This window comes from Conger conger, chromosome 13 (assembly GCF_963514075.1).
Source record: "Conger conger chromosome 13, fConCon1.1, whole genome shotgun sequence".
NCBI classification, from domain to species: Eukaryota; Metazoa; Chordata; class Actinopteri; order Anguilliformes; family Congridae; genus Conger; species Conger conger.
Genome location: NC_083772.1, coordinates 6045922 through 6060832, shown reverse-complemented (window position 1 = coordinate 6060832; position 14911 = coordinate 6045922). Strand labels below are relative to the sequence as shown.

The 14911-nt window shown below is 45.8% G+C and overlaps 1 protein-coding gene across 1 annotated transcript in view; it reads right to left on the bottom strand.

Moving 5' to 3' along the window:
- The window catches only part of LOC133108251 (sodium- and chloride-dependent GABA transporter 2-like), a 29956-nt gene extending 16780 nt beyond the window's left edge, over positions 1–13176 (bottom strand). Inside the window, exons 1-8 of the mRNA XM_061217721.1 lie at positions 13005–13176; positions 12474–12608; positions 11589–11729; positions 10944–11034; positions 9164–9296; positions 6444–6578; positions 6197–6300; positions 5845–5969 (exon numbers count right to left, since the gene is read on the bottom strand). Coding sequence (XP_061073705.1) covers positions 5845–5969; positions 6197–6300; positions 6444–6578; positions 9164–9296; positions 10944–11034; positions 11589–11729; positions 12474–12608; positions 13005–13176 — 1036 coding nt within the window. The remainder of the gene's footprint in view (positions 1–5844; positions 5970–6196; positions 6301–6443; positions 6579–9163; positions 9297–10943; positions 11035–11588; positions 11730–12473; positions 12609–13004) is intronic.
- Between the last annotated feature and the right edge of the window lie 1735 nt (positions 13177–14911).

Below are 14911 nucleotides of genomic sequence, written 5' to 3'. Positions count from 1 at the left end.
CCAACAGTCGCATCGCAACCTGGATGATGGCTCTGCAAGGCTATGAGGTTGAGGTGAGGTATGCTCAGAACCACAAAATGGCCCTGGGCCAAGGGTTGGCGGAATGCCAACATTGCATTGGTGAGGGTGAACCTCACGAACTCCCCATGATGACAACAACTGCAACACTGCCATCGAACCATCACTATTTTGATGAGAATGTTTGTCGCGGTCTTCCAAAAGTCTATGTGGACGGGTGCTCATTCCATCATGAGGGCCAAGTCCAAGCCGGTGTAGGTATAGTTTGGGCAAACTACTCTGTCGATGAACCCCAACAGTATCACCTTGGACCCAAGACTAGCCAGTATGCGGAGATAGCCGGTGTGCTTATCGTCCTACAACAGGCAGCTCGGGCTAACATTCCAGAGTTAGTTATCTGTTCAGACTCAAACTACGCCCGGTACAGTTTTGTCTCTCACTTCCCAGTGTGGAAACAGAATGGTATGAACAATGCCAGAGGAAAGGCCGTGAAGCACTCAGAACTTTTCTTGGCTGGTGACAAACTTGTCAGTGATCGTGGCATGAGGGTATACTGGAAAAAGGTCAAGGGGCACTCTCAAGTCGCAGGCCCGGACAAGGATGGCAACGATGAAGCAGATCGGTTAGCCAAATCCGGCGCGTTAGATGGTAGCCCTTGGCAGTTCCAAGAAGAATGGCTCCCAGCAGTGGACACCTGCTCAGTGAACGCAATCACTCGTAGACAGGCTTGGAATGGTCAAGACCAACCAGACGACAGTCACCAAACAGTGTGTTTGGGTAGGAAGCCCGGCGACGCCGACCTGGTCACCATGCAAAAACAGGATCCAGTGATCAAGGCCATTTACCGGTTCGTGTCGGATCCTCTGAAAAACCCCATCTCAGCAGAATCGCTGGAACAATCCGGTGATCTGAGGACATTGTACAATCTCAGAAAACATCTGAAGATTGAAAAAGGGTTGTTGGTGTACACCCCAAATGATCAGAAACCTCCTCGATGGGTCGTTCCAGCTGAGCATAGGGGTGTGATGATCGTTCATGCTCATGACGCACCCTGTGGGGGTCATAGAGGCTCCAAGGCCACCTATAAAACGCTCCGACAGGTGGTGTACTGGCCATTCATGGCTAAGGACATAACAGAATATGTCAGTGGTTGTCTAGTCTGTTGCCAGTTCCAGCCATCACAACCCCTACACCGAGCTCCTCTACAGAAGAGGGGAATCGCGTTTCCCTGGTCGAACCTCCAAATAGACTGGATCGGCCCCGTTCCAAAATCCTCGAGAGGTAACAAGTACCTCCTCACGGTAACTTGTGCCTTTACCAAATGGGTTGAGTCTCTCCCTGCCCCTAATGACACGGCTGAAACCACAGCCATCTTGCTGGTCAACCACGTCTTCAGCCGTTGGGGCCTTCCTTTGTCTATCGACTCAGATCGGGGCACTCACTTCACAGCTACGGTAATGACTTCATTGTGGGAAATGCTGGGTGTCGAGGCAAAGTTCCACATTGCCTACCACCCTCAGTCATCCGGACAGGTTGAGCGAGCCAACCGTACCATCGTTGGCATGCTGAGGAAATACGTGAAGGCTAATGGCAAAGATTGGGACGTGAAACTCCCTTTGGTGCTGATGGCCATCAGATCAACTCCTCACCGCTCTACCGGAGTTACCCCGTTTGAGATGATGACAGGGAGAGAGATGACTCTTCCCTTACACCTCCTCTACAGGCCTGAGGATGTGAGTGTGGCTGCAGCATATGCTACCCACCAATATGTAGCAGACCTGCAAGCACACCTCAGGGCCACCTTTGCCTGGGCTCAGGGAAACCTCGAGGCCAGTGCTAAAGGACAGAAGGCCTTTTATGACAAAAGGGCGACCGAGAGTGAATATCAGGTTGGGGACAAGGTACTGTATTTCAACTTTACCAAACCCATCGGTACGCCTAAAAAGTTTCTCCCAAACTGGTCTGGCCCTCATGAGATTGTGGGAAAGCTGTCACCGGTCGCTTACCGCATCAGGATCTCAAAGCCAAACCAAACCCCGGTGTATAAGTGGGTCCATGTTAACCAGATTAGGCCATATAACCCTTCAACCGTCCAAGGGGGGTCTCATGACTAACTGGTAGATAGGCTCCCTCACCACTAATGTAGCATGCTACTTACCCCTCATATACCTTCCGTTCCTGGGCATTAATCCACTTCAACCTATATCCATTCCAGAATGCACCTTGAGTGGATCCTTGTGATGTTCCTGGTCCTTCGGACAGCACAGTCCGACGAGGTGGTGGAACCGGGACCTCCTACTGGCATCGTTCTCCAGGATGCTCCTGGACTTCTTCTAGTAAATTGCCACCTCTACACCCAAAGGGTCTATGTCCGCCTTGACCCTCAGGACGTCTACCAGAAACACATGGATGCGCCCAAGGACCTCCCCTCCGATGGGAGGTATCTGAACAGCCAAACCCAAACAACCCTGGAACATGCTCGCCTGACTACTGTCCACATCTTGGAACAATTGCAGAAGTTCCTAGTAACTGAAGAAGAACTGGGGGGGACAAAGCGTCAGAAGCGATTCCTAGGGGGGTTGTTAACTGCAGTTTCTGCGATTGGGTCGTTGTTTTCAGTTGGTCTCTCTGCTGCTAACTCTGTTAGTTTGAGCACAATAAAAAGGCAGGTAAACGACCTGAAGCAGGAGATGCCAGAGATACAGCAGAAACTGTTTGTCCAACAGCAGCAGTTGCAGGGTGTTGGTAGGACTTTACAAGGTACCATACTTGCAGTCAACAGGCATTCAACACTTTTGAATAGTACTGTCTATGCCCTCAGCAAGCTGTCCCATATTGTAGAGACCGAAACCTCTGTGGTGCGTATGATCAGGGATCTTATGTCCGACCTCCTAAGGGAAGTCAGCTCCTCAGTGAATAGCCTGAGTGGAGGAACTATCCCTTCATACCTCGTACCCCTCAGTATGGTTGAAAGTATTGTACAGTCTGCTACCACCACCACAGTTCAAACTTCACAGGTTCATTTGGCCTATAGCCTGGGTAGTGCCATCCCTATATACGTCAATCCAGCAAAACTAGAGATAGGATTCATCCTTAATCTACCTATTATAGAAAAGCAACATATATATCGCCTTAAGTCTGCCCTCAATGTAGGCTTCTGGCAGGATGACATACATGTACATATCAAAACACCACCCATGCTAGCCTATCATGAAGATAGCCCGACACTCTACCTTATCCCTAACCTAGACATGTGTACTCTCACAAAAGACATTCACTGGGTATGTCCTAGCAACCCATTCATTAGGGATACCACTGAACGCTTATGTGGCCTTAGAGTCGGTGCGTCTTCAGAAAAATGCAGGGCTAGCATGACTATAAAGGATGATGTCGAGGAAACCCGCATAGAGAGAGTTGGGGCTCGGTGGCTTGTGAACACCCCTAAGCAGGAGATCACAATGTCCTACGACCGCCACGATACAGCCACAAGGATGAAGCTCCCTAACCAAACCATCTTTATCACAGTCCCCCAAGGGACTACAGTCCATATTGAGGACACTGTCCTACACTACCTCAATCCTGAGAGATATGAGACAGAAATAGAGATGGTAGATGCCTTTCGAGGCTACACACTCGATCTTGGTGACACCCTTCGACAGCAACTCCTGTCTGAAGGGACCAAAACGGTCCAATTCAGTCTGGATCAGTCTGGACTCCAAACTACTCTCCTCAGTCCAATAGTCAGAAGGTCATCTGATCCCTGGGGTACTATTAGCGGAGTCGCGTTTGGACTTCTCCTGGGTGGCTGGATCGTTACTGCGGGTGTGGTACTAATTCTCTCTAGACACATTCAAACCTTACACACTAAAATTGACTCCCTCACCAGAATCCCTGACCGATTTAAACGCAAGCCCTGTGGTGTTCTTCCTCTTTCACCCAGGACTGCAGGAGACTGTGTTGAGTGATAAGGACAATGACCCCCTATGCACTTCACCCAGCCCTAGAACTGCATGCCCTTGTGTACTAACACATATAATCTCAGGGAATATGTAACCAACGGTCAACAGTGTATTTTGATATGTACCTTTGTTTTGTTTCTTTGCCTACTATAGCCTACATAACCTACCTCAATTGCCCAGATGTTAGCAGTCTGTAATCTTTGCCCAGATGTTGCAAGCCTGTCATGTACTGTGAATGGACTTTTGACCCACTTTGTGTCCTCAGGACTGATTTGAGCTCGTCCTAAGGCCAAGGGGGGATGTTGGGGCCAACGTAAGAACTTTTTGAAACAGGGAAACGCCTTTGTCCACGCCATTGATGACGCAATCAACGCCGCCTCCCACTGTAATTTAATGGAAATTTAGCCAATACAGTAACAGCCGGAAATACGCAACTGCTGGACCTCACAAAAGCCTCAGGCGCGAATTTCACGGCCTCTTTCTAACCTACGGCTATCCCATGCTGTTCGTTCCAAAAGAGACTCCCATCTAATTAATTTTAAGAACACTCCCTTTGTGTCTGAACCCTTGATCACGGTTCTATTCATTGGGCCTGCTAGTTCTGAAATTATACACATCAATACTTGCAAGGACCCGATATTTTATCGGAGATCGCACATACATTGTGCGGTTTTAATCAACTTTGGAGCTAGAAGACGACCGGCTTCTCTTCCTCCTCCAACCACGCGTGAGACGACGACGCCTTCCCCTGGTCAGGCCAGAGACGGATTTCCCTGGTCCCGCCAGAGACGCCCTTCCCCCGGGACAATGGTACCTGGACAGCGTTAATTCCCTGGAGCATCACAGATTCTCCAAGCAACAAACTTTGCCTGCTGACGACGGTCAGCTGTTTGAGACTGGTCGAATATCATCAGATATTCGCCCCCAAGTAAGGCTGCGCATCTGGGCATTAGTTTTGTTAATGTTATATACATTGTATTGTTAGATTAACTTTATGTAACTTTGTTAAATTGTTTTTCTCGTTTACAACTTCCACACGATCATCCAATTACATTGTTCTCTCTCTCTCTCTCTCCTCCGTACAAATAACCCTCCGGGCTTATAGTCAGTGGATTCTAAGTTTATAGACAAATTTAATCAAGCACCGCAAACTCGCGGAAACGCTTCCCAAAGCGCAAGTACTCTTGTTGCGGTGATTTCATTAATTTGTCTCCTGACCACCCAAATTTTAGCTAGGTGTACGCGCCATTACGCGCTAGAACCATAGGTCCACCATTATAAGGCCCTACCTACATTCTCCACCAATTCCTTCCCCCATCCTCTTCGCCCGCTACGTGTACTCACGTGCACGCGCTCTTTCCCTCTTCCTTTGTCTCCTTCCCTCGCTTTCTCGACGCGGGCATACGTGTACGCGCATTCCTTTGTCCTCCATCTTTCTTCCCACTTCAATGCGTTACTTTTCCGTCACGCCCTTCTTATTTAGCTGTGTTTATATGTTTCTTGTGTTCAATAAATACCCCTTTATTGTAACCGGTTGTCCGTCAATGTTTTTCCAACACTAAATCAAGCCAACTAGCTATTTAAGAACTACTTATAAGGCTACTTATAAAATTCGAACTCATATAAGTGGTTGTTGAATTCATAGTATTAATTCAACGGTATGACTGTTGAATGATTTATTAAATCATTACCATTGAGTTCGTTATTAATAACGTAGCTAAATTTAATAATTAAATGAGACTGATTACTAAATACGATTACCCTTCGGAACCTACAAGGTTCATCCACGCACCACAGCCTTAACCGAATTACATTTTTATATATTTGTCACATCTTCGTAATTGGTCTTCACATACTGTGCAAGTACCTGATTCTGCGACTTCCTCTATGGGGACGCCCTGCTCATGTGCCATGAACCCCAGCACAGAAAAGACCGCAAATCCTGCCACCAGGCTGGTCCCGCAGTTCAGCAGACACAGCCATAAACTGTCCCTGTAGAAACACCACCAGGAAGCTAAACATTCTCTGACCAGCCCTCATTTTTGCATTTAGTTTCTTCCAAGGTGAAGGAAATTAAGTATTCGCTGCTACGTGGCTTGCAGGATGTGTGTTGGTATCAGAGTATTGCACTAGACAGAGCTGCATATTTATGGTTAAGAACCTGACTCTTTTCCTCTGCGTTTCTGCCCTAGTGTACCGTGGGTAAGCTTGGGCCTTACTTGTAGCAGTTGTTGTTATAGGTGTTGTAGCTACCCAGGACAGTCAGAGTACCCACTCCAACACTGTATGAGAAGAAGATCTGAGCTCCTGCATCCATCCACACCTGTAGTGACATCACAAACCTTGAACACATGGGTGTTGCTTAACACAGAGGAAAGCATTTGTTCCCTGGCTGGGTGAAATTAGGAAAGAGACACCTTACTGTGACAAGGTGATGGGGTGCAGCTGGTGTTATGGAGTACTTACCTGTGGGTCTGCCAGGCGGGAGGGGTCAGGGTACAGGTAGAACTCCACCCCCTGCAGAGCTCCAGGTAGAGTTAGCCCTCGTATTAACAACACCAAAAGCATCAGGTATGGGAAGGTAGCTGTGAAATAAACCACCTGGTGAGAGAGGGAAAGAAAGAGTGAGAGAAATGATGGTTCATTTCTATGGAGAAATTGTCATGTTTCAGGTCTGTCTTGCCATGTTTTATGTTTATTCATTTTGTCTTAGTCACGTATTGTCTTATCATGTGTTATGTTAGTCTAGGTTCGTCATGTTGTTTAGTTTGTTTCTTGTTACGATTTATTTTCTTGTCATGTCTAGTTATGTTTCGTGACGATTATTTTACCTTGTTATGTTGAGTGGTTATCATCTTAGTTCGTTTAGTGTTATGTTTGGATTTATGTTTATTGTTACGCAGACTGGTCACTGTTTAAACATACACTTTTAAATGTCTTTCCGCAAACCTTGCGTTCTGGCTTTCTCTCTCTCTTTCTGTCATTCACACCCTAATTGTTTCTATTTGTCTATTTACTAAAACTACTAACGCTAGATCAGGATTGGGTAGAACTAACAAACTAATCATGTGTTCATATTACCTGACGTTTCTCGTGCATGTCATTTACTAATTTACTAATGCTAGGGCAGGATAGGTTTATTACTAACGATTACTAATTACCTTGTTAAACTTGTCATCCATCGCACCTGTTTTCCATTTCTTTGCTGCTCTCTAACTAATTGTCTACACCTGCATTTATAGCCCAGTCGCGCTTCTGTTCGGTGCGAAATTGTCTGCCTCTTGTACGTCAAAGCACTCTTGAGCATTACTGTCATTGATTACTCGTTAAGATCCAAGCCTGCCTACCGACCATTGTTTATTGATTTCTGTTTCATTGACCATTGTTTGTTTTTGACCACGTCCTCGCCTACCGTTTTTGTACCTTTGCCTCGCTGATTGTTTTATGGTTTCGACTTCCGCATCGCCCTCGACCACAACCCTGCCTGCCGTCCGCCTGTACTTCTGCCCCGCTGACAGTTCTCCTGCTACCGGACCTCCCAGCACATCTACGACTACGAGTTTGCCTCTTCCCTCAGCACCGTGCTTTTTTTTGTTTGTTTATTGTTTGTTTGGCTGGATCTACGTGTATGGACTTTGCTTGTTTTGACTACTGTAGGGACTACAACTTCCACATTCCCACAGGAAAATTCTGCGACGTCCACCACGAATGACGTCTAACTTGGTTCAGCCAATCCCGTTATGGCGGGAGCAATAAACAGTCCCGTATAAGAGCAAGACACGTTCTTGGGATCTCTCCTGCTTTTTCTGCTTCTTCTGCTTCTTCTCTTCGACGCACCCTTTTTGGCCATTCGCTTCAGCTCATCTGCTCCGAGACTTGGACAGAGGCTGAATGCTGCACAGCGCACTACCAGGCCTACGGACACACCCAGTTACCTCGCGGTAACTTCGTGGCCTATAGCGAGTGGAAACTGGTGTACGCGGAACGCTACATCAGTTTACCCCTGCAAAGCTCACCAAAGAACAACAGCAACACACTTTTCCACCCGGAAAAGGGACCAACGAACATCCTTCCAGCAACCGAGCGGACCAGACGACAACGCACGGCTAAGACGCCCCAGCCTGCGCATCTCTCCAGGACACACATTCACAGCACCATCGCGGCTCCTACAAGGACAGCACGTCTTTTGGATCCAATGCGTATGGACTCAGTAAGAGAACAAACATTCAGGCATAGCCAGTGTTTAGTTTAGTCTTAACTGTTTTTGTGAATCTGTGTTTCCTTATTTGCCGTCTTATCATTGGAATGTATTTTGTTAGCTATATATGTACGTGAATTGATTCGCCGTCTTTTGTGCATATATAGAGTAAACTACGCAAGTAGTCTTCTCACAGCTAACAATAACTAACACACCCAGAACTCTAGCTTACCCAAGCTAGCTACTCCCACTTTTACCTTTCCTTTGTTCAAGCGACACACACACGCACACACACATACCCAATTAAATTTCCTTCCTAACTTCCCGTTAGTTTATCTGTTCTGTGTTTTACATTTGTTTAATAAATATATTTTATTGTGTCCGTTTTGAAATCACATAGACATGAGAGCCGAGTTAAAGCAGTCTTTCGAAGAACTTCCAACCTTCAGGTTATCGGTATGTTTAATCATTAATATTGGTTATTTTAATTATTAATTACAATACTAAATTTGTGGTTAGATATTTCTGATAATAGTAATTTTATGAGACTGATTACTTTTTGCAGTTATACTGCTACACAACGTTTAACTGGCGCCCCGGTTTCGTAGAGAGTAAAATCCCTGCGTTATTTGGCGGCCCGTGCGAGGACCCTACATAATTTGGAGTCCCGTGCCAGGACCCCTACACTACGCTCCTGGGATTCGTCCCGAATAAATCCCTGACGGGACTTTATCCAACTATTGTTTCTGAGTCGTGCATTTTGGGTCCAACCCCCACGCACCCGTCTCAGAAATGTTATAAATAAATAAACATGAATATTAAATGTCAGTCTGATTTATACTGTATGTCCCTGTTTGAGTCTGTTAAATTCAAGTTCCACACCCGTCACTATGTGTTGAGTCTTTTACTTTTTGGGTCTCAATCTACTGAGAGGTTACCTGGGTAAGGACATTCTTTAATTATCTCTGTCAGTAAATCAGGGACAGACCTTGCCTGTAGACTTCACCCCCTTCCAGATGCAGAAGTAGCAGATGACCCATATAGTGATGAGGCACAGGAGCAGCTCCCACCTCACACTGCCCACCTCCTCAATGCCCCCTGAGATCAGCAGCACACGTCTCCTGGGCCAGGGGGAAGAGAGAAAGAGAGGGAGAGGGAAAGGTAATGAGGGAAAAAAATTGAAAAAGCAGAGAGAAAACAGATGTAACAGATTTATTTACATAAAAAATATTTACTTACATTTATTCCAGTGTAGGAACCATGATTCTCTGCACACCCCTTGCACATTGGCCCAACCATGTACATAAATAATGAACATCTTCTCCACTTATGGATGAATTTATGGCTCAGAAAGAATTATTGTGCAAACATAAATGCAGGTGAAACTAGGCCTACCACAACTACGCGGACAATACCCAACTCTTCGTCTCGTTCCCGCCGTCTGATACGCAGGTTTCAGCCCGTATCTCTGCTTGCCTGAGGGACATCCAGAGCTGGATGGACAACCACCATCTAAAGCTCAACCCAGGCAAGACTGAAATGATACTCATCCCTGCTAATACCTCTCCTCATCTGGATCTCTCCATTTCCCTCGGGGATACCACACTCACGTCATCACCCAGTGCAAGAAACCTCGGCGTGGTGATGGACAGCAGACTGTCCCTTTCCGATAACATTGCGGCGGTGACCCGGTCTTGCAGGTTCTTCCTATACAACATACGGAGAATCTGCCCCTTTCTCACCCCCTACTCGACCCAGCTCCTGGTCCAAGCGATGGTTCTATCCCGCCTGGACTACTGCAATTCCCTCTTGGCTGGCCTCCCAGCGTCCGCCATCAGACCCCTCCAACTCATCCAGAATGCAGCAGCTCGTCTGGTCTTCAACCTTCCCAAATACTCACACGATACCCCCCCTGCTTACTTCCCTCCACTGGCTGCCTGTCATGGCTCGCATCAAATTCAAAACATTGGTGCTAGCCTTCCAAGCAGTTAAGGGGTCCAAGCAGTTAAGTACACCCCTGCCAGACCTCTTCGTTCAGCCTCCACAGGCCGCTTGGCACCTCCCCCTCTCCGAACCTCCACCTTACGCTCACGACTACTGTCTGTTCTGGTTCCACGGTGGTGGAACGAACTCCCCGTTGAGGTCAGAACTGAAGAATCTCTCCCCAGCTTCAAGCGCAAGCTGAAGACACACCTCTTCAAGCAGCACCTCTCCCCATCCCTCGCTACCTCCCTGTGAACCTTAATTGTTGTCTCTGACTTGCTTTGTGTATTGGTATTTTTAGTTAGCTAGGTAAGCAGTGTTTGGATAGTGAACTTTGGTCACTTTTGCTCTGTTTGTTTCTTTGTTTAAAAAAAAAAAAAACAATAAATTGGCCCTCGTCCTTATCTTTGTTGTACAGGTAGCAATTGAAATTGTACTTCCCTCTAGGGTCTTTCAGCGAACTTATCCCTGGTTATGGGTATGCACTTTGTTGTACGTCACTCTGGATAAGAGCGTCTGCCAAATGCCAATAATGTAATGTAATGTAATGTAGGCCAATGTGCTCCATCTCCACATACACTTGCAAACTATACCCTTACACATCACCTGATTTATTTATCTTAGCAGACACTATTATCCAGAGCAATTGACAAGCATTTATACAATATTTATTATATTTACAGAAGCAATTCAGGCAAAGTACCATAGTCTCTTTGAACCCAAAATCTCTGGTTTCCCAGTTCTATAACCCTGAATACTGTAGGAGGTGCAGCCTGCAGACTTACTCCCAAAACTCGGTGGCTGCAGAAGATGAGCTGTTGAGCTTTTGGGTCCGGTTTGCGGTGAGGTTTTGATTGGAGAAATCCACACAGTGATCTGAAGCACAGAGAGTCGCCGTTAGGGAATGATCCCAGTCCTGACCTCGGCAGAAGCATGCAATTGCACTAGCTTTGACAGATAGTAGCATGTCCACTACTACAGGAGGCACCTGCATACAATAATGTAGTACACCACAGTGCTACTCCACTTCAGTTGACATTCACTTCAGTTGACTTTTCTTCCTACGCTCACAGAGTCAGTGCTGAGAAGGTTTATGATGTTACAAATTGTGAGGTGGATGAGAGGTGATCCGCTTCCAGTGTAGTTCATAGAAACGGGATGAACTGTAACTGCTGTGGCTGCGCTTCTTATTCCAGTGGATGTTCTTCATTTATTAATGTATTTTAAAGTGTAATGAGCATCAAGGTTCAGCCTGTAGCCTAGTGGCTAATGTACATTACTGGTTCAAGCCCTGGTGTAGCCATAATACGATCCACACAGTAGTTGGGCCCTTGAGCAAGACCCTTAACCTCGGACATAAAAGACTATGCGCTTGCAGTGTGTTCTGCAGGTGGAGTTATAGCATGTACACAACATTTCATTCACTTTACCTGAGTTCCAGGTGTTGGAGCAGCTGGCCCAGGGCAGCTCAGAGCTGAAGGAGAAGTACAGGTAGAAGAGGGCCCAGGCCAGGATGATCATATAACAGATGACATCGTATATCATGATCAGCTGACCAGCATGGCCAACCCCTGAGACAAATACACACACACATGCACACACACTTAATAAACACCTGGTTATGCAATCATCGGTTTGAACAGCAACTTGTACAATTAATGGTTATGCACATGCCTGCTGTGGTTTCTCTTCACATTAGCACTCGTGATAATAACATTGATGTCTTCTGCTTTGAGAGACGCACTGAGCATATGACAAATTCCAGTAATATATGTGAATATTTCTTGCAATTAGCCCATTTCCCCCCATAAGAGTTGAATCAACCTTTTAGCCTCACAGAGTTAGAGTCTGACAGAAGTGTAAGATGTCAGCTATAGTTATAATAGATTCATTTTCCTGGGTGAACTTTGGTTTGGAAGAACATTCTATCCCCCTCCTGTATGGCAATCGAGCACTGTAACCCTACTGCTGATTATCCATTTGCTCCCAGTGTATTTACTGACCTCACTCCACCTCTCCATACTTGATGCAAGGCAGCAGAAATTGGCCTGACATCAGGGCGCTCAACACACAAGAAGAGTGCGACAGCCTAGAGCTACAATTAATAACCACTCCTCACTAATAGCAACAGTGTACTTTCTCTTGTTTGCATTTTATATGTGCATATTGAGTTTGGAGATTTGCATGTGAGAAGAACTGAACTCAAACACTGGCCACAAAGGGAGATTTGTCTCGTCTCTCCATTGCTCCCTGTTGGTAAAGCCAAAGTGATCTCAGGTTTACCCATTTGCCCACAGAGGTTTCTGGCCTCTCACCCTCAGCCAATGGGCACAGCTTCCTCCAGCAGGTGATGGCCCCCTCCTGGGTGTACTGCCCCAGGGCTGTCTCCAGCAGGAACAGGGGTATCCCACAGGTCACCACAAAGACCAGATATGGCACAAGGAACGCTCCTGCAGACACACCCACACAAAAAGTTAACATTCAAGATAAATATTCAGTCAGCAGTCCCACGACTGGTATTTGACCAAAACCAGAGATGTTTAGTTTCATGTTGTCAGCAATGTGTGACTGTGTAAGAGACTGAGCACTAAACACACCATTGAGAATAAATCAATATGTAAATCAATAGTCATTCAGAACATAATACGTACACAGGCACTTTTAATATGTACATTTTAATCAAACTAAAACTTCATATAAGCTCATAAACAGCCTTCATTCAAATTCAGTCTCAAAATCAGTCTTTGTCCTGATCACTTACTCACACTCTCACTCATACTCTCACTTACACTCTCACTCTCACTCATACACTCTCACACTCACATTCATACACTCATCCCACTCACCGCCGCCGTTCTTGTAGCAGAGGTATGGGAACCTCCACACGTTTCCCAACCCCACTATGTTGCCTGCCACTGCCAGGAGATACTCCACCTTACTCCCCCACTGACCCCTCTCCTCCAATGGCCTTTCTGCGGTCTCCCTCTCCTTCTTCATCCCTTCTGCTGTCCGTTCCATAATCTCTGATTATGTTCTCTGTCTAGACACAGTGAGCTGAGATGAAACAGAGGCTGATGTTTACCTGCTGACTGACAGACACCTCCTACATGTGCACAGCGTACCTGAGATTCTGAGCCAAGTTACGAATGAGTGACAGGGCCTTAAAGAATCGTAATTTTGTAAATCACAAGCTGTTCTGAAAATAATATGTATAAAACATTCTGTATGAAAGTGAGCTAATCATAAAACTTTATTTTCAGATTTTATTTGGACTGTATAAAGGCTAGATACTGAAATTTTCATGTTCTACCATGCAAATGAAAAATGCCTTCCAGCAAAATGCTAGAAATCCAAACATGCTGGATAAGAAATCCATCTCAGCAAGAACATTGCTCAAGGTGGCTTTGCATTCTTTCACCTTGTTAATACTGTAAAACCCCACGCTAACCCAATGACGGAATTTAGCGAGGGTCGAAGGGGTTTGCATGCTTGCCCTTCTGGTGTTGCTGGAAGAATATTAGTTGGGTTAAATAGTAATGACCACTATGCGGAGAGTCGAGATCAGCTAATGAATAAACCACGTTACAAAGACAGAAGTACCACTCTGCCTTCCGCTCTTTACTGGTCCGGGCTGACCAAGAATCTCCACAGTAGGGCCAATACATTTACCTTCGTTATCTGACTTCATTTAAGATATAATTTAGAAATTTGGGTTTGAAACATATGCGAACCTCGGGAGTGATTACACTCGACTCTTACCTGCGCCACCATTACTCAATATATGCTCCCGGGATTAGCATTATTGCTGAATCTCAGTTCGGCGGAGAACTCAGAGGCTGAGGGACTAGCCAACAAAATACATGCACTATTTTGACATGATAGTTGCGAGCCCAGGTTGGCGTGCATTTAGCTTCTTAGAGCTAACTTGACAGGAACCGGCATAGAAACGCCCATGGGTTCCCTTCGCATCAAATTACAAGAGCCATGCACCACCAATTCTTTCTATGGGCCAAACTTGGCTGCCTTTCCCAGCTTGGAAACACCACTAAAGTACCAAGCTGCTGATCAGTCGGTCTTTGGTCAATATTGTCCCCGTGAGTATTCAGTCGTAATTTAGGCTGAAAAAGGTACAAGATGAATTACAGTCATGGAGATCACGCAAGTTACAAACATATTCGCTTTGGAATACCAATAGTCAATTACAAAATACACAAATTAAGAATAGAGATAGAGTAAATAATCATACCTAGCCTGCTTTGGCTGCACACAAACACAGAACCTACATATAGAATGTGCATTGTGTGGGAAGGCGGTTACGGTCTTCCCTATACATACACACACTTAGAATATACTGTGCAGGAAGTCGAATGCGATCTTCTTGATACTTACATACATTAGACATGTTGTGTAGGAAGTCGAATGTGATCTTCCCAGATTGGTCTGTCTCCCTTGCTTTTATGTCAAATCATACGTTTGAAACCAGGCAGCAGTGCCGTAAATCAACATGGAGGGGTGGTCAAATCTGGAATTTAGACCCCCACCCTTGGGGGTTGTTAAGTAGGGAAAATGAGATGATTACCAAGAGAGGACATGCAGGTTTTCCCTTGAGTTACTGAAACAATGGTTTATTAAACTCCATTTGGTATGAAATCCATCCGATTCCTTGTATTTACCGGATCACAGCCATACCCAACAGATTACCCTTATGTTTTATTATGTTGCAGTTATCATGAAACTTCCCTCCTGATTATCC